This window comes from Pseudomyrmex gracilis, unplaced genomic scaffold (genome assembly GCF_002006095.1).
Source record: "Pseudomyrmex gracilis isolate BER0280 unplaced genomic scaffold, ASM200609v1 scaffold_212, whole genome shotgun sequence".
Classification (NCBI taxonomy): Eukaryota; Metazoa; Arthropoda; class Insecta; order Hymenoptera; family Formicidae; genus Pseudomyrmex; species Pseudomyrmex gracilis.
In genome coordinates this window covers 160,397-178,096 of record NW_018020796.1, presented here as the reverse complement: position 1 = coordinate 178,096, position 17,700 = coordinate 160,397, and the positions used below count along the sequence as shown (strand labels likewise).

The window sequence follows — 17,700 nt, the reverse complement described above, 5'->3', positions numbered from 1 at the left end:
CTCTGCGCATGCGCGAGTGCGGGGCAAATCTAGCATCACTGCACCAAACTGCCATATAAATTGTATGGGATCCGGTGGTACCAGCATTTGTGGCGCTCTCTGAAAAGTCTTGTTGGTAAAATGGAACTAAATTTAACAACTGCACAATGTAGTCGCGTAGGCCTGTTCTACAATACTATCGTAAGCTTTAAGTCGTAAGAAATTGACCAATCACAGACAAAGTACAGAAGAATAATCGATTGTGATTTGTCAATTTCTTACTGTTACGGCCTACAACTCTCCACTGTAGACGACCCTTAAGAGCTAATCAGGTTCGATTGCTTGCGAAGCAGCTTGTTCTTGCTGAACGCAGCCAATCGATTTCTGGTAACATTTGTGAAATATCTATGTCTACATCGATATGATTGGTCAATCAGAGCAAAAGACCAAAATGTATCTGTGTATTCTGATTGGTCAGTCCAAAGAGAAGACTATTCCATTCGATGAGTAGGGTTTTTCATGGCAGAGCTACCAATCTGAAGACGCGCGCGCACAGGAGGAGTTACCGCTACGAGAAAATCGTCTGCTCGAAAGCATTCTGACACATTCTGTGACATCACGCGTTCGTGACAGTTGGTGAATCACGAGTCCTTGAGAGCCGTGAGTGTTCTCTGACGTTTTTATCGAATCGCGTCAGATATTCTCAAGTGGCTGTCCACTTGAGAGAATAACAACTTCGCAAATTGGGAGAAAAAATTTTCCATTCCGTGAAATTTTCATCGAAGAATCCGAATCTCGAACTCATCTCCGAGTCTCTCGTAGGATGTGCGTGTCGGCGAGCGCGTTGAATCGGCGAGGATTCGAGATGATTTCGAGAGAGATCGCGCGATTCAACAAACGGTCGTATTACTCGAGTCGCGACAGATTGTTCAACATGTTGTCGTGCTGGTACCCCGTTTCATCTTGCGTGATTTCGCGAGTCCCGAGCCAGTATTGCGAGAGCTGCAGGATGTTCTCTTCCTCGACGAAGATTCCGAGGATCTCTTCCGAGGAGATCGCCGAGGCTCTGACAAAGCAACAGGCGAAGGAATTGACGTCTAAGCTCACCTCGGAGGAACGCGCTCTCTTTTTGGCTGCCCTCAAAGAGTTCAAGTCCGAGGAAGACAAGGCTGGTTTTGAAGGTAACGCTTTGTAAAAAGCTCTTGTGTGTTGTACCCCATTTTGCACCATCGAGAGAGTGAACACTTGACTTAGTTAGAACATCACGAAGAAGATATTGATATTGACATCACTTCTCTCTCCTGTGTGTTTTTTCTTATCAGGTCAATTGGCAGCTATTCGATGGAGAAGCAAGTTCGGTAGACCCAGCAAACTACCGTCACTGGGTGAGGTGGATCCTACGGGGACTTACTGCCCCGTACCGGATGACTGGTTAGATCGCAAGTACGGTAAGAACATTTTGTTTATATAGTTGTTACACGTATTGTTCGTTTTGTTGGCTCGTCTGAGAGAGACTGCTACAAAGGAAATAAGCGCAACACAGAATTCTATCAAAATAATCTCTAAAAATACGATTTTTTTTAACACAGTTTGTCAAAGTTCATAAAAATTTTATGAACATTAACTTAGATTTATATTACCTATAGATCTCGCAAAATAAAATTAACATCCTCGACTGTAATTTAATGGTATCTTTGGATATAATGGAATCTTTTTCCCGCAATGCGATCTCCATGGATGTTATTATGTAAGTTGAACTCTTGTTCTCTGTTTCTCAGTTTATAGTTTTTTTTTTTTTCTCTTTCTTTCTTCTTCTCTAATTACACTAACTCTCTCTCTCTCTCTTTCTCTCTTGTGCTTGTTCCTCCTATTCTGACACAACTTTTTGGATGTTTCACGGTCAACCACAGTGCCACAGTTAGGTAATTAATTTGGACACTTTTACAAAAAGTTTCTTCCTTCTAATTTTCTTTCTTCCACTGTGGAAACTAAGTCTGTTTCCCAAAAGATTTTTGTTTGTTTGTTTGTTTTTTCAATATTTCACGCTTATTTTTTATTTATTAAGTAATCGTTATTGTTATCTCGGACAAAATAATTGTTTTCACATCAATTTGTTAAAAGATTGTTTAGTTACAGCTTTTTTGTTTTTATAAAGATTTTTTTCTATTCTCTTCTTCTTTTTTAACTCTCGATACTATTGGTAAATAAAAATTTCCAATTTATTGTCTGGAGCAATAATTATTCAACAACTCTCACGTTAATTTGTTTCTTTGTAAAAACGTTTCTTCTTTCCTTTTCTCCAGAACGTTTGTTTTTTTTTTTTTTTTATTGAAGAACACATGACTTCTCTCAACTTTTTCTACGATAAGTTTTCTACAGGCGATATTAAAGTATAAACGAGTAGTAGAATAAACGTGCTTTGTAGCTTTTAGTGCTTGTTTCTACACAATTGCATAACATTAATTCCCGCTTAAAATGACGACTTGTGGATTTATATCCACATTTTTTTTTATTGCAGTTGAAACCGTTCCAGAACCAACTACGAAAGATATGGTGCTAGGTACGTGATTACTTTCGTAATATACGATGTTTCATTGTCACGGATTGTGAATGAATATCTTAAACGTTCACTGTGTTGTTGCAGTCGCTATTGCGAACGCGATCCCGTTTGTTGGATTCGGTTTTCTCGACAACTTCATCATGATCGTTGCCGTACGTATCTTACGGGTTTTCATTGTTCCCTGCGTATCGACTTTTACGAACGACATTTCAGGGCGATCAAATCGAGTCGATGTTGAACAGAAGATTTCCGATCTCGACAATGGCAGCGGCTGCGCTGGGTAACACGGTGTCCGATGTCATTGGAATCGGCTCGGTACATTACGTCGAGATGTTCGCGCAAAAAGTCGGCTTCGAAGGGCCCAAGTTGACACCTGCGCAGCTGAATCTACCCAGAGCACGGATAGCTGCAAACATAGTACGTGCGCATTCGTATTTTTTTTGTAAAAAAAAAAAAAACAAAAATCTATTTCCACAAAACTGTGTATATTTTGAAGATTTTTTTTTTTTTACGTCACAATTTTCACAGCTCAGATTACAAATTCTCGAAAAGACGTCGAAAAAGTTTGAAAATAAATTACGATCCCGTGATAAATTGTTTACAATGTGAGATAAATAAAATTTGTTTTTATTGCATTTTATAACAGCGTTTTTTTTTTTTTTTCTTTCTTTCAAAACACAGGGTCGAGTTATTGGAGTTACGATTGGATGTTTGCTTGGTATGACACCTATACCGATAGCCGCGCTTTACCGCGCCATTAGCTGAATTACCTGGAAAGCGGCCGAAGAACAAAGTCGACTTTAAGTATTAAAAACAAAAAAAAATGTAATAAAAATAACAAATTATGTGAAATAGTTCGCAAAGTATCACAACAGTAACAAGCGCTTTACACACGACGGCTATAAACCTATGATTTATTGTTCATCTGTCGCCATAATACCATTTTTGTCACATTAGCGAGAATATTGCATCTATTGTATAAAATGTATAGAATGCATACAAATAGTTAGAAAAAAAAAAAAAATCTAGTACATGTGTAACATACAGTTGTTGTTAACGATCGAAAAATAACGAGGCTTATGTAAAATTCTCATTGTGATATTAACTCCAGTACAAATTCTATTAATTTTAAGCTAATCGAATTAAAAAAAATAAAAAAAAAATAAAAAAAAAAAAAATAAAAAAAAAACTTTCGCTTCTTGCGAAACAATTCGGTGTGTGTTTAACGAATCCGTAGGCCACTAAACGCAAAAAATAAGTTTATCGTACTCAAAGAAATTAATAATACAAATTTTTTTCTTGTGAGACTCACCCTCTGAATTTTAACAACGAAATGACGCGTATCCGCGTCAGTTTTAGATGTAAAACGAAAAGAACGTTTGCAAAAAAATAAAGCACCGAACATTTATTGGAAGAATGCGTTTTTGTTAGTATCCGCCTAATGTTACATCGCAAAAAGTTAGTACAAAAAATATAGATATTTATGTGTGTGTGTGTGTGTATATATATATATATATGTATACATTTTCCGAAAAGCTCTCTAACCGTGCGTTAAAGCTGTTACATCACAAGCTAATAATAAAACTTTGCTGGTAATCGAAAAAAACTTTCGTGATGCAGCTGGTGCGATTGTCGCCAGTCTTGCATAAACCAGATCGACGCCGTTTCCTTCCAGTTCACGTTGCGACGATAATCCTCCGGTGCAAAATCCTCCGTTTTTCCTATCTTCTCCATCTTTCCTATCTTCGCGGCCGTCGACGAATTGGACGAGAAATCAGGGTTGTTGACGCACCAATTGTCGGTAAAATTCGTGACCTCGATGTCGCTTTCCGAAGTGCTGTACTCGGGCAACCAAATCATCATCGAGTTTAGCCACCATTGCCAGCTGGCTACATTGTCATTATTGTCAATATCGGTTTCCACGGATTCTGCGCCCAAACAATCCACAACGCTCTCGTCGCAGATCAACGAGACGGGTATTGCGTTCTCGATTTTCTGAGACTGCACGTTTATCAGTGGTTCAGGTAAATCAGTCGACGTGAGATTTGCTCGTAGATTTGCCGGCTGTCTCGAACCAAACGACGTTCCCAAACAACTTTGCACAACGAAGTGAGCGACCAGAGTGGAACCCAAAAGAGTCGCTAAGCCAGCGGCGTACGTCGCCAGACAGATCGAGGAGACGTTTATTATGGTTCGCGCGATTTCAATAAGCTGGACAGTATTTATCAAACAGCTCAACTCCGTATAGGAACACCATCCTCGTTTTTGCACTTCTCGATACGCCACGTCTTTTTCCAGCTGTTCCAATCTCTCCCAGAAGTCTTGCTGTTGCACAAACACCATCCAATCCTGTTGTCATAAATGTTGAACGTCTTAAAATTACGCGAGAAACGGATACAGTCTGAACGTTTTTTTTTTTTTTTTTTCTGAAAACTATGACGCTTACAATTGCAGCGAGAAATTCCTTCTCCAATTTGTTCATTCGCGATATAGTCACTTGTCCGGAATTCGCCCACTCCTTGTTGAAAACCTCATCCTCTTCGCCGTCATCGTGCAAAAACTTACTAGCCACCATCTATGGTATCGTTACAATATCTTTCAATATTCAAATTATTTGTAGAAATAAAAAATTGAGTAATAATGATGATGATGGCAAACCTACCAGAGAGACTAAGAATAGCTCAGACGGTGCTACTTGCTGAAGGTACTCGGAGTTACAGTTCTTTAATCTTTCAATGTACAGCAGAGCCAGTACAAGCGAACAAGGAGAGACACACGCGTTTCTAGAAATTCTACTCGCTTCCTCCACATCGAGTTTCTCCAAAGAGTAACCGTGTTTTACTTCTGAAAATAACTCCGCTGCTAATTCTGAAAAAAATCAATGTTTATGAATTTTGTCCTTAAAATTAAAATTCACAATACAATTTTTGCACAGTGATATCTCTTTGAGTTTCAAAGTACTGACCAGTAACTGGCAAACTTAGACAATTAATCTGTGGTAATTTAGAATAGTACAACGACTTCTTTATATGATTCAAAAACTCCGTATGTTCCAGATCCTGCAACAGAAATGTGAAGAAAAAAACCATGAAGAGAATGTTTATTACCATTTGATATCTAAAAAAGTTTTAGAAAATAATTATAAAATCACACATTGAAGATACGTATGACGGATATACCTTCGAATTTGCTGGGCCTTTCGTGCCTTGCCAGCTGTTTGCCATTATTAAATACCCACCAAGTACAGCGTACAACTTATTTACAGTTCTGGTATTATAAACGTGACAATTAAATTCAATGTCTAAAAAAAAATCACTTTTAAGATTTACGCGATATAAAATTTTGTAAAATCGTGAATTTCCAAGCAAAACTCAAATTGAAACGTAATTTCGAAGCGCGTGATGTGCGCAATAATCTAGGTTATGAACATACCCAGAGAGAAGAATGAGAGCGGCTACGGTCATACGAGAATGTGTAGTAATCGCTTTTGATTGACTGACGTGACCAACGTGATTGGTCAATTCCGTAAGATCTCTTGCAACCCGCGTCTGAAAAAAGTCCACACCAGGGCTGCGGTCCGTTTCATGCTTAATCGCGCATTTATCTATAGTATATGTCACGTATACTATGGATAAATGTGCGCTTAAGCATGAAACGGACCGCAGTCCAGGAGTACGTTCCAAAATCTTACCTTGGTAACCGAAAACTATAGTACACGTGACGTGAAATATATCATTTTAGTAATCAAGGTAGAATTTTGGAACATACCTCTGCTGTGAGAGGCTCTCTACACTCGATTCAAATAGAGAAGAGAATTTCGACGGACAAAAACGGGTTCGTGTTTCGCGCACTTCTCCTACAAAAAAGTCTCCTCACTCCACAGCCATTGGCTGTTAGCAAGTGTCCCGCCAATCCCGCACGCAACACTATCCCTACACTCTGCCCGCTTCTCCTATGCGCAAGTAAAATTCTCTTCTCTAATTGAATCAAGTGTAGCGCAGTTTTTATATCCATGGTGCAGCCTACCGAATTCGCTGTTAGAGCGCGTTGATGCGAGTAGGAGCACGTTGGGGCATGCGACGCGAACAAACTTAATGAATTACGCCTTAAAGTTGTCTAAAAGTGTGTTGGTCTGCACGACTTGCAGTAGTTTGCACGTGTACCGTAACGTCTTGTATTATAAAATATATGCAAATTGCATACAAAATTGACAAGATAGAGTGTAAATACTTATTAATTAAATATTCAACGCAGTTATCGAATATCGTTAAATTATCGTTAATTATACAAACTAGTGAATATGACTTGTCAGTCGACGGATTTAATCGCATCAATCATTGATGAAATTGCCTTGGAAGGGTTAGACGGTATTACTTTGCAAGGTATATGTCATGTATAATATTGATTTGAATAATAATAATACTATTTTTATTAATGTAAATATAAAATATTTCGGAACTTGCCAAATAAATTGGCATAAGTTACTACGCAGAAAATTGCTATAAAAATATTTATATTTTTTTATAAGAAAAGTACATTTTACACTATTGTCAATTTTGTATGTATGTTATTTTTTTTTTAGCGTTATGGCTACGATTAGCAGCAAGATTTAATGATCCGTTGCCACTTCCCAAGGGTTTCATGGATCAAGTATGGTTAATATGCAAAAAAGTGAAACACTTTTCATTTTACGAATTAGAAACACCAAGAGAACCACTTGTTTTGTTCAATCGTTACGATCATGTGCATCCTGATTTTGGCATCATATATGAACCAGTGAGTATGTTAAGGATATAGTGCACATTTGCTTTTTTTTTTGTTTTCTTTTTATATGGAGAGAATCCTTTATGTGGATATCTCGACTTCATGAGACAGGTTACGTGGAACTTTCTTGAAGAGGTATATCCACTAAAACCTCCATGATATGCCAAACCAGTTGTGTTATAGGAGAGGACTTCCGATCCTCTATCGGATTGCACAAGGATAGTGCACATATACTTGTATTGAACCTGATTTGAAAATTTTCCCCAATAATTTTTCCTTATTTCTACAGATTACAAATATCTTTTTTAATTTATCACAAATAAAAATCTTTTGTCTTCTTTATTTCAGCCAGATATTCCACCAGACATTTATCCACATTGTCCTATTCAGGATCGTAAAACAGGCGACAGAGGTTCTTGCTCTACATATTACACAAGAAAGAATATCAGAGATGAGATAAACAATTTGAATCTGGATGAGGCGATAGAAAAGTATGGAATGAAATTGGTGATAGTGGCTTCTCAGCAAGTTAGAATGCGAGCTTTAGTGGGCAACACTGTAAGTCCAACGTTAGAATTGACGCTCATGCATTACTGCTTTTTGGAGAGAGTCGGAAGATCTCGCTACCATGGCGAGGTGACTCAGGGCAAGCTTAGTTTAACCGCTCTCAAATTGGATCCAAAGAAATTGTTTTATCACCGAAAGAGTCTGCTTCAGCATAAGCTGATCACAAAGCAAGTTCACTATCAGAAAAGCGGCACCTATTGCGGAAGCGGCAGCTTGGTACATCTGCCGCGTTTTTACGTGGAGCAGAAATCTAAATTGATGTATCTGGCGGAAAAGGTGATTGAAATTCTAAAATCCAAACCTAACGGCACAGCCGAGTACGAGGAGATCAAGAGAAAACTTGGTCTTGAACAAATTATGAAGAAGTTGTTCAAGACTTCGTTCTTCCAAAAAATCATAAAGTCGGACGAGTTTGTGCCGTATAGGGAAATGTATCCCAATGCTGCGCCCAACGAGTGGCAAATGAAGAACGATTCTTCAAGAGAAAAGATGATTAGGGTGGTGAAGATGCTGCATCAGGACATTAATGTCAACGAGATATGGAACAGAGAAGACAAAGATGACGAAGAAAATAACGTTTACTTGGATGTGTCTCATCACAAGTTTAACGTATCTTACTTAAAGCAGACAAACGATATTATAGAGAAAAGTGAAATGGAAGGTATATCTCAAGGTTAGTGTATTCTACGTTTTTTTTACAAATTATTTTCTTGACAGTTTTTCAAAACAGAAATTATTTGTTTTAATTTACATGTGACGTTGTACAATAATCAAATATAAAATGTTGTCTTAACGCATAAAATAAGTGAATTTGTTTTTTTTTTTTCTAATTGTTGATATTATCCCGCAGGTAAATTGGGAAAGAAAATGGGTCTTACCAAACTACAATCCAGGTCGACACTGAGAAATTTAATGAAAAGTAACATTATTGCAACGTATATGCATGACGTGGGCCGTCAGAGGATCACAAAATATGTATCGCAAAAGTTTGAGAAAAACAGTAATATGAGCAAGCAATACAACAAGGAGATGCACAAAATTAAGGATTTGCTCACCGAGAAAGCAGCCAGCGAACGAGAGAACGAGAATAATCTGAAGATTGACGAACCGTTGCAAGTGAAAAATGAGATTTTCGAAAAACCGAAAGACGAATCAACAAACGATCAGGCGTCTTGTTCGAATGATCGCGTTGATCAGATCGATAATGCAACACCGGTTGTAAACGAAGACAAAGATAAAGACAATGATGAAGATACGCGTTATAATGAGAGAAAGATCACGGAGTTAAAAAGTTTATTCAACACTGTTAACAGTATTTTGCACAAGTATCGATGGTCAAAGTTTCGGTCTAAATACAAGTGTACGTCATTGAGGTTTACGTCGCGAAAAATACAGAATTCGAAAGATGATCGGAAGAAAGATAACATATGTTCTTCCGACGCTTCGTCTGAACGCACGTTGTCGAATTCTACATCAACAAAACCACAAAATTCTCAAGATGATAAGGAAAAGCAAAAAGCTCCATCTGCAGACGTGCAAAAGTTCGCGGAAGATCCCAAGACATCGTTGCTTTACAACAGTATAAAGATCAATTTGACAGAAATAGCGCAGAAACCTGTTTTTGTCGGGAAAGGAGTTGGCAAAGCGTTCAGCTTTAAGGAAGTTTTTGAAAGCAAGAATAATAAGGGAAAAAATCGCCATAACATTTCAGCCAGGTTTGTGCACATACCGTATAAAAAAATCTATGAATACATTACGCGAAAATATGAAACGTTAGTTTTTTTTTTTTTTTTTACATTTGTGTTTTAATAAAAACTTTGGGAAACTAACTCAACTGTTGTCACAGGATGTTGCGACGTGCTAATATGATTATCGAAGCGGTGAAAGAGCACCAAGTAATCGACGATACGATGAAACTCTTGAGAATGATTTACAAGGAGGAGAGGAAAGAGGGATATCACAAGAAGATAGACAAGAAATCTCTCATCAGACTGCTGCTGAAACTCGCCGCGGATAATCTGGTAAAGACCATTAAGCTGACCTTGAGCGCGAACGGGCGTGAGAAAAATTTGACTTTCATCTGTGATCCAAAACTCGATATTAATCACACCGTGATCAAATCGGCTATTGAGCAGGCGAAATACAAGTTCTGTGTGCTAGCGTCTCACAAAGCAAAGATAATTGAAAAAAAAATGAAGATGCTTGCCACCAAGAGTAAGAGAGGCAAGTCGATAGAACCTAAAGATTCCAAAGAGCGATTGCAAGATTTATCCAAGTCTGCGAAAGAGTCTAAGGACATGTTGAACTTGAAGTACGATCCCAAAGCTGGCAAGCGCTACGGTCTCAGTCCAAAGTGCATCAGGCTGCAGACGATGCACATTCTGCTTTTCTATCTGGTTTACGATCATCCAGGAACGCCCAAGTTATCTCAGGAGGAACAGCTGCAAATTCTTAGATCCAGCGGTTTTCAAATCGACGACAGTCTTGCCAAGGAATTCAGCACCATTTACAGCACCGAAGTAAACTGGAAGATGTTTCTTCCACCTTTGCCGAAGCACAACGGATGGCCTGACGGTTGGGCGTTAATGTGTGATGTTCTGCTCGGAATTCCTTTGTCGATGTTCGTTAAAGTGCACAACATCGCGTTCGATATACCAGAATTGTACCACTACTTAAATCATCCGATCAGGAAGCACTATCTCGTCAAGAATCTACCGGTATGTGAGTTTTATTTTGTAAATGTAAGCTCAAATTGTGTACAAGGATTTTTTAGTCATTTGTAGATTGTGCTTTGTTAACGCTATTGGTTTGCAATATAAATTTATTTGTTAATTGTTTAATCGTCAGATGTCTATTCGGAGCATTCTCCTGTACTCACGGAAATACATATTCAGCATCCACGATACTATAATAAGATTAGGCTACATCGGTTTGGTGCAATTCGGCCCGCAGCGGCTGAAGGACAAAGACCAGGTGTTTATTTACATAAATCGACGCACGGAACTGATGGATACGGTTTCTTCCGCGCCTGGTTATCACCAGATCGAGGAGAAAGAGTATCCCTCGACCACATATTACTTTGATTGCACACAGGTATTGTTACAGTTAATTACTGTTTTATTCCATTATAGGGATGTGACACGTATTTGTATATTTCTTGGTTTGATTTGGTAACGGCTAGGGGGCCATCAGTGCCCATACGCCATTCTACTAGTTTATTTTATTTTTTGAACGTAACGGGGGGGGGGAGATTGTGCACACTATTCTGTTACCACGCGATACACGGCCGTCTTTCACAGTAGGCGTTGCCTATATGTGTCGGGGGGCTTTGTTGGGGGGCGAGATGTTGTGTGACTTGTGATCGCCTTGTGGGAGGGGAATTAATTCGGGGATTACACCCGAATTAATTTTTGGAGGCTCGATTTAGTTCGCCGATCAACCGATAAACTCGGTTGAAGGGGAACCGACCCGGGAAAAAAAATCCTTAGGTGATAAGCGGGGATTCGAACTCGAGACCTCCGAGTTCGCAACCCCTGCACTCAGGCCGCGAGACCACTGAGCGGATATCTTGTATATTTCTTATACCATATCTTACACAGGTTGTTGAAAAATATTGGTACGACATGTGGACGATATGTGTCAATACGCCGCTGGGCGGGAGATGTGTGATGCACGGCAAGGACATCCTGCTTGAGGATATTACCAAGAAAACTGCCATGATAGAGGCGGTTGCGGCGCGTAACGCGGAGGAGGCTCCGGAGAGAGATACCGGTACCGTTCCCGGAGATCGTAAAGGAGCGGCCGGTATTGATTCAGCTTTTTTCGCGCATCTAAAACGCAACTGGAATTGGTCGTCCAATTATAACACTTCTCACCAGGTAAATTTGGCATTTTTGTTCTTGTTTTATTTTTTAATTACCGATAAAACGTATACTCGTCACTAAAATTCTTTTTATAAATCACATTATATCAGACCAAGAATGTTGCTGCACAGTCTACAATGGGACAACGTGATCTGCACTTGTCGAAGATACAAGCGAAGCCGATTAAGTACGACAGTCTGAAGAAAGTTACCGTATCGCCTAATAAGCCGTCGTCTAATATTAGCGCGCACGAACTGCGAAAGAAGGTGTTCGATCATTTCAACGAATTTGGACGGAGAAACGAGCTCTTGAGGTCGTGTCAATCCGGCAAACAGAAATCCTTTGTGCGGCGAATGATGCCGCGCAAGAGGAGCGTTCAACCGCGTCTCAAATACGACGAGGACGATTACCAGGCGATGCAACGAATGAACAAGTTGCGGGTGGATTGGGATTCGCACGAGGACAATATTCTGTTGGTGTGCAAGGTAGCGATGAAGTATCTATCGCCGAATCCGCGCAAACAGGTGATCGGGTTTATAGCGGTGCGTGACGTGTTGCGGACGTTCTCCTACAACTCGTACAACAAGACCTCGCGCGCTTGTCAACGCCGTATACTGTACATGATGAAGCAGCCGCGTACCGCGAATTACGTTGCGCTGGGTGTCGAGGAGATCAAGCAGGACAGATTTGTCAACAAACAATACGGCGGCGTGGTGAGCAAACTGAAGGATGAGTGCGCGAATTCGGCGGAATTCGAGAAGCAAATTACGGAAGTTTTTAAAGAACTTGTCGGCTACATCATAAAGAAATATTACAACATCGCGGAGATCAAACCGAAGAAGCACGCGGCAATGCCGAAGACTGCGCAAGAGTTCAATCTTCTCTTCGAAGTGGTCTATCCGGCAAAACATCATAACGAGGATTTAACAAAGGACGTGCGAAACGTGAATGATATTTATTCGGCAGTCATCAATTCTATCATACACAGTTCCATGTGCTGCGGAAAAGACAGACGTTGTTGGTCCTATCAACTTTTCAAGGTAAGATACAACTACTGTACAAATGCGCTCCACTTTACATTATTTAATATTCATTGATAATTTATTTATTTTTTTTTTTTAAAGGTATATCAACATTATCCAGAGACTCTGCTGAGACAAGCAATGACCAAGATCAGATCAGACCACATAGTGACTGTGAAGAAACATCACTTGTCGTCAGTGAAGAAGTTTGGTAACTACATGCCGATGAGCAGCTCGCAGTACCAATTAAGTCTAAATTACATATACAAATTCCAAACAAAATGGCCTTACGAAGTGTTTAAAGAAGCCTATGACATTTACGCGAAATTACTCGAGTGGTATTCGGGACTTAAAGACGTTCCCTTGCACGAGGAAGAAGTGTTTGCTGGTGCTGAGATTCGGACGCTTTCCGGCGGCATGACCATCGTTTTGCACGATCTTCTCGCGAACAATCAAATCGACTTCGACATGGAATTGCCGGATCAGGTGATTATGCTGGACGCGAGATATCAGGGCGAGACTTACTTCAAGGTAGCACAGAAGTATCAGGATATTTTGAAGAGACTCTACCGCTTCAAATACGAAAATCCAGACGCTGAGAATGTCGAGGTTTCGGAAATTGAAACGCGTGGAACGCGGAAAGATTCTTCAAACAGGAAGAGACTTCTCGGGGATGACAATTCTGAAGAAACGATTCCTCCGAAGATGCCTCATGTGGTCGAGAAATGTGACAAAAGAAAATCGACAAAGAGATGTCGGTTTAGTGAAACTGACACAGAGAAAACATCAAGTAATCGAAAGATCGAGCTTGAAGAATCGACCTCGAAAGATCATTCCAGCGCCGACGAACAAACTAAAGAAGCAAATTGTTCCTCGAGAAAGAGACATATCGATATCGAAGAAGATTCGATGGACGGCGACGAGCCGTTCGCAAAGAGAATACGGCGAAATTCCGAGGAGTGCATCAATATAGATTACGTGGACGAGGAAATGGATTCGTGCGAGGATCTCGAAAGTTTCGGAAAAGACTTAAACGTAAAACTTTGCGAACCTCTCGAGTCTTTGAAGGTAGAATTGAATGAAGAAGTGAATGAAGAAACGGCGTCAACTTCTTCGACGCAGTTGGACAACGCGATCAATCTGACCTCGGCGCCTCGACGCGTTAACGAGATAATAAATAACGTGCTGCCCGAAGCGAGTTACTTCAATTTTTACAGCAAACTCGACGCGAGCGATGCTCAGAAGAAGTACACCAGAATAGCAATGCTGAGATTGAAGAAAGATCTGAACAATTTCACGGTAACCGACAGCCATCACGCGCACGAGTACTTTGTGGTCAATACCTTCAGAATGTTTTACAAATTGAAGACCTCGTCGCTGATTGAGTCAAACGACGTTGAAAGGTTCAGAAATTACTCAATACCCAGTCAACTTGTGCCGCTTAGAATTGAGAGTATCAACAATCTTCTCACCAAGTTGAATAAATACGCCATTTTTCCGAGAAACGGCATTTCTTACAAGAACTGTAAGGAGCAAATGAGAACGAGGGAGGAAATGTCGGAAATCGAGCTTAAATATATCGACGCGGTGCACGATTTTGTCCAAGAGAAAAAAGAAATGGGAGTCAGTTCGCATGAATTACTGGTAAGTTATTGGAATTTAACGTGTCTATATAATTTTATTTTCCAACAGAGCCACGTCCAATTTGACTGATATAGGACGGTATATATAATGGTGGTAACTATAAGATTTCTTTTTTTTTTCTTTTACATTGTATAGACTTTGTTTTTCTTGCAGGACAAGTTCTTTGACGAGCAAGGAGAGGATTTGTACAAAGTTGTTTCGCTCCTGATTGAAAATCGTGTATTTTTGCGTTCTGGCGTCACCAATTCACGTTACATTCATTATCAATATGTAGACCCTTGGTTGACTCACTCCTACAAGATAAATCGCCACGAACAAGAGTCCTTGGTGTCGTTTAAGGACAGCATATACGCGACGATGTATCACAAAAAAACGACCATTGAAACGGAACGGAACAAAGAGAACAGTGAGAACCACGTAGCCGAAATAAATATTGAAACGAAACAAAATGGCGAAGAAAATGGCGAAAACCACTTGGTTGAAATGGACATTGAAACAAAACAAAACGGAGAGAATAGCGAAAACCACGTACTTGAAATGGACACTGAAGCGAAGCGGAGTCACAATGTGAATAACGTTAATCACATAATTGAAGCGGACATTGAAACGAAACGGAACGAAGAAAAGTGCAAAATACACGACGAAGAAATGGATAATGGATTTAATGTTTTAAATAATAGGGAAGAGGATAAGAAAGAAAGCGAGACTGGTAAAGAGAAGGTCACACGTACAAGTAGAAGAATATACAAGTACAGAGCGTGTTTGTCTCCGGAAGAGGATTTGTACAAACCCACGCAGCAATTGGACTTCACGTACGTATATATCAAAAGAAAAGAGAAATTCGAAGTTGTGTAATGACTCGGTGATTATGAACCAATATTGTAGGGTGTTGTGCAGTTAAATAATAGTCAATTGTAAGAAGCAAAAGAGAAATTCGTTTCTTACAGACTATAGATAATGAATATCGTTTGTTGTTTAGGAGGTATGAGGACATAACAGTAGTGACAAAGCCGTGGATTCGTATAGACGGCTTGCTGAATCGCAAGGTGCTGGATCGCATGCTGGGAGCGGTCCTGAGTTATTGCTTGCTTCATCCCGGACTTCTCATGACTAAAGTACAAACTAGATTTAGTCCCGCCCTGCAACCTTTTCACACGCGCGAGCTGGTTGAGGTTTGTTGTTGTTTCAACTATTTGCACATTTGCAAATTAATAAATATCTCTCGATATTTTTGTTTCCTTTTTAAATATTAGGTATAAACTGTTGTGCGCGCACAACTCTGCGCGTGATTTCTGTATAACTTGCTGAACTAAAAACTAGTGTCACGTATGTTTTATATTTAATGAAAGTGTTTTTTTTCTTCTTTGCAGATACTAATCAAACTGGGTTGTTTGGAGAGCAAACACTTGAAAAAGACACGTGTTACATTATTTTCTCCGCCGGCTGAGGTTAAGATCAGTAATTTAAGTACGTAAACTGTTGTCGCATCAATTGAAAATTCTCAAGTTTAAACAAAATTAATTGTTCGTTTTTTGTTTTTAGCTGCGGACACAGTTGCCTGGTCCTCCGATGACGAAGTGATGCTGGAACCTACGACAACCGCTATCCTGAGGTTCAGTACATTTTTGAGCACAAGAACGTACAGCACGGATTTTATACCGTAATTTTTTTACGCGCGTGCGAACGCGCTTTCTAGCCGCACTCTTATCCTGTAACTTTTAATGAATGTCTCACATCACGTGTCTCACGAACATAAAACATGTTTTTACGAATCTTTGTGCAGACTGTCGCAAAATATGCTGCACAACGTTACCGTGATTCACACAAGTACAAAACAACAGAGTTTGTTTAACATTTATAATAAGCTTATCGAATATGCTGATTCGTATTTTATACAAAAAAGTTTCCCTTATCAAATTTTGTATTTATATGTTTCTTCCGGTAGAAAATCTTGCAATTTGTAAAAAAATGTTTTCTACACTAGTAGGTGCGCCAATGTAATATACAAGGCTGTGATATTAGCTAAGTAAAAAATGAACGTATATACATGTATGTAATTGTAATTGGAGAAGCATTATACGAGAGGTACTTTTGCACACATTGTTATAGGGACGTTCACAAATTCACGGCCGTTACTCAAAATGACGTGTTTCCGAGATCATTTTAAGACAAAAATCCTAAATAACAAATTGTCGAGGATATAATAAATTTTGCGAGTTTATAAGCGTTTGAAGGTGATGAATGATTTACGTTTTGCGCCTTTACTATATACATATACATATATAATATGTATATATTTATATACTATATAATATGTGCAATCATATACAGGGTGTCCCAGAATTGGTGTAACATCTCTCGTAGACGGGTAGAAGGAGTAAAACTGTGTCGATAAGTCCTGTACCATTTTGCTAGATTCGCAATAATTACCGAGATCTTATAATTAACAAAGATCCGCGAATAAGCTTACGTCGGGCTGTCTTACGTGAATAGGACAGCCCGGCGCGCTTCGCACGATATACATTTTTAATATATGTATGTTAGTACATGCTGTTATATTAAGCTTCTCCCAGCTGTGTTACGCGCGCAAGACAGCTCTAAGACTTTTTGACTCAGTTTTAATCCTTCTAATCTGTCTACGAGAGATGTTACACGAATTCTAGAACACACCCCGTATATGTATTTATTTACTTATATGAGTGCACGTTAGGATTTTTTCTCAAAATGATCTAAGGAAATCATTTAAGTTATGGTTATGAGTTTTTTTTACACCGTATATTTTATCTACAACTTGATTTCATATCTTTACAGGTAATTTAAAGTAATTCGTTTTTTTTTATATATGTGTACAGCTCCAATCGTGTGTATGTGTCTCAAAGAATGCAAAAAAGTGTATAATTCCGAATATAAATTAAAATTAAAAATAAATGCCAGGAAATTTCATTCTTTAGAAATGCGAGACGTGTTTGTATTTCGTCGGAGTACTTTTAACATAAATAAACAAAACAGCGAAATTAAACTAGTTTAAGAAGTGTTTTGTGGAAAAATAGCTTATCTCCTTCGAATCCGGTTGCACATCCCGTCCGATTATCCCGATTCCAATTGACCAATCGCATCGGTCGATACGTTTGTACATACGTAAGTATCGTATTCGCGTTGACGCGTGCGCAGGTTTCGCAACCAATCCCAGAATGGACACATTTCTCGTGAACGATGATTGGCTAATGGCTATACATGATGGGTTCTTCGATCCGACCAATCAGGTTAATTATCTTGATTTATCTGACAATTTTGATGTTCC

General features: G+C 39.2%; 3 protein-coding genes across 6 annotated transcripts; 2 read left to right on the top strand and 1 right to left on the bottom strand.

Moving 5' to 3' along the window:
• The first annotated feature begins 567 nt into the window (after nucleotides 1-567).
• On the top strand, nucleotides 568-3,632 carry LOC109858534. Of its 2 annotated transcripts, none has more exons than XM_020435897.1 (6): nucleotides 568-1,160; nucleotides 1,302-1,427; nucleotides 2,513-2,539; nucleotides 2,624-2,691; nucleotides 2,753-2,956; nucleotides 3,221-3,632. In XM_020435897.1, the coding sequence occupies exons 1-6, from the start codon at nucleotides 803-805 to the stop codon at nucleotides 3,302-3,304; spliced, it is 867 nt and encodes a 288-aa protein (XP_020291486.1). In that variant the 5' UTR covers nucleotides 568-802; the 3' UTR covers nucleotides 3,305-3,632. The 2 variants fall into 2 exon arrangements, with proteins under 2 accessions (XP_020291486.1, XP_020291485.1); XM_020435896.1 differs by having other exon boundaries at nucleotides 2,498-2,539.
• A 297-nt stretch (nucleotides 3,633-3,929) lies between these two features.
• On the bottom strand, nucleotides 3,930-6,063 carry LOC109858533 (protein CNPPD1). Its single transcript, XM_020435895.1, has 6 exons — nucleotides 5,972-6,063; nucleotides 5,719-5,840; nucleotides 5,505-5,598; nucleotides 5,202-5,407; nucleotides 4,986-5,114; nucleotides 3,930-4,888 (listed from the first exon to the last, which is right to left on the bottom strand). The coding sequence occupies exons 2-6, from the start codon at nucleotides 5,761-5,763 to the stop codon at nucleotides 4,112-4,114; spliced, it is 1,251 nt and encodes a 416-aa protein (XP_020291484.1). The 5' UTR covers nucleotides 5,764-5,840; nucleotides 5,972-6,063; the 3' UTR covers nucleotides 3,930-4,111.
• A 598-nt stretch (nucleotides 6,064-6,661) lies between these two features.
• LOC109858530 (general transcription factor 3C polypeptide 1) lies at nucleotides 6,662-16,733 on the top strand. Of its 3 annotated transcripts, none has more exons than XM_020435886.1 (13): nucleotides 6,662-6,921; nucleotides 7,122-7,315; nucleotides 7,652-8,543; nucleotides 8,721-9,585; nucleotides 9,717-10,587; nucleotides 10,718-10,843; nucleotides 11,470-11,748; nucleotides 11,844-12,773; nucleotides 12,858-14,399; nucleotides 14,553-15,211; nucleotides 15,379-15,571; nucleotides 15,770-15,866; nucleotides 15,942-16,733. In XM_020435886.1, the coding sequence occupies exons 1-13, from the start codon at nucleotides 6,840-6,842 to the stop codon at nucleotides 16,061-16,063; spliced, it is 6,852 nt and encodes a 2,283-aa protein (XP_020291475.1). In that variant the 5' UTR covers nucleotides 6,662-6,839; the 3' UTR covers nucleotides 16,064-16,733. The 3 variants fall into 3 exon arrangements, with proteins under 3 accessions (XP_020291475.1, XP_020291474.1, XP_020291476.1); XM_020435885.1 differs by having other exon boundaries at nucleotides 10,718-10,963; XM_020435887.1 differs by lacking the exon at nucleotides 6,662-6,921 and having other exon boundaries at nucleotides 7,236-7,315; nucleotides 7,656-8,543; nucleotides 10,718-10,963.
• The last annotated feature ends 967 nt before the right edge of the window (nucleotides 16,734-17,700 follow it).

What these genes read in the sequence shown, in the direction of transcription:
- LOC109858534 (XM_020435896.1), top strand. Translation starts at nt 803, where the DNA reads ATGTGCGTGTCGGCGAGCGCGTTGAATCGGCGAGGATTCGAGATGATT. An exon ending in TACGAAAGATATGGTGCTAG is followed by an intron (nt 2,540 to 2,623) that starts GTACGTGATTAC and finishes GTGTTGTTGCAG; the next exon opens with TCGCTATTGCGAACGCGATC. An exon ending in CACGGATAGCTGCAAACATA is followed by an intron (nt 2,957 to 3,220) that starts GTACGTGCGCAT and finishes TTCAAAACACAG; the next exon opens with GGTCGAGTTATTGGAGTTAC.
- LOC109858533 (XM_020435895.1), bottom strand. Translation starts at nt 5,763, where the DNA reads ATGGCAAACAGCTGGCAAGGCACGAAAGGCCCAGCAAATTCGAAG. An exon ending in AAGGCCCAGCAAATTCGAAG is followed by an intron (nt 5,599 to 5,718) that starts GTATATCCGTCA and finishes TTTCTGTTGCAG; the next exon opens with GATCTGGAACATACGGAGTT. An exon ending in AGCTATTCTTAGTCTCTCTG is followed by an intron (nt 5,115 to 5,201) that starts GTAGGTTTGCCA and finishes ACGATACCATAG; the next exon opens with ATGGTGGCTAGTAAGTTTTT.
- LOC109858530 (XM_020435885.1), top strand. Translation starts at nt 6,840, where the DNA reads ATGACTTGTCAGTCGACGGATTTAATCGCATCAATCATTGATGAAATT. An exon ending in GGTCCTATCAACTTTTCAAG is followed by an intron (nt 12,774 to 12,857) that starts GTAAGATACAAC and finishes TTTTTTTTAAAG; the next exon opens with GTATATCAACATTATCCAGA. An exon ending in ACACGCGCGAGCTGGTTGAG is followed by an intron (nt 15,572 to 15,769) that starts GTTTGTTGTTGT and finishes TCTTCTTTGCAG; the next exon opens with ATACTAATCAAACTGGGTTG.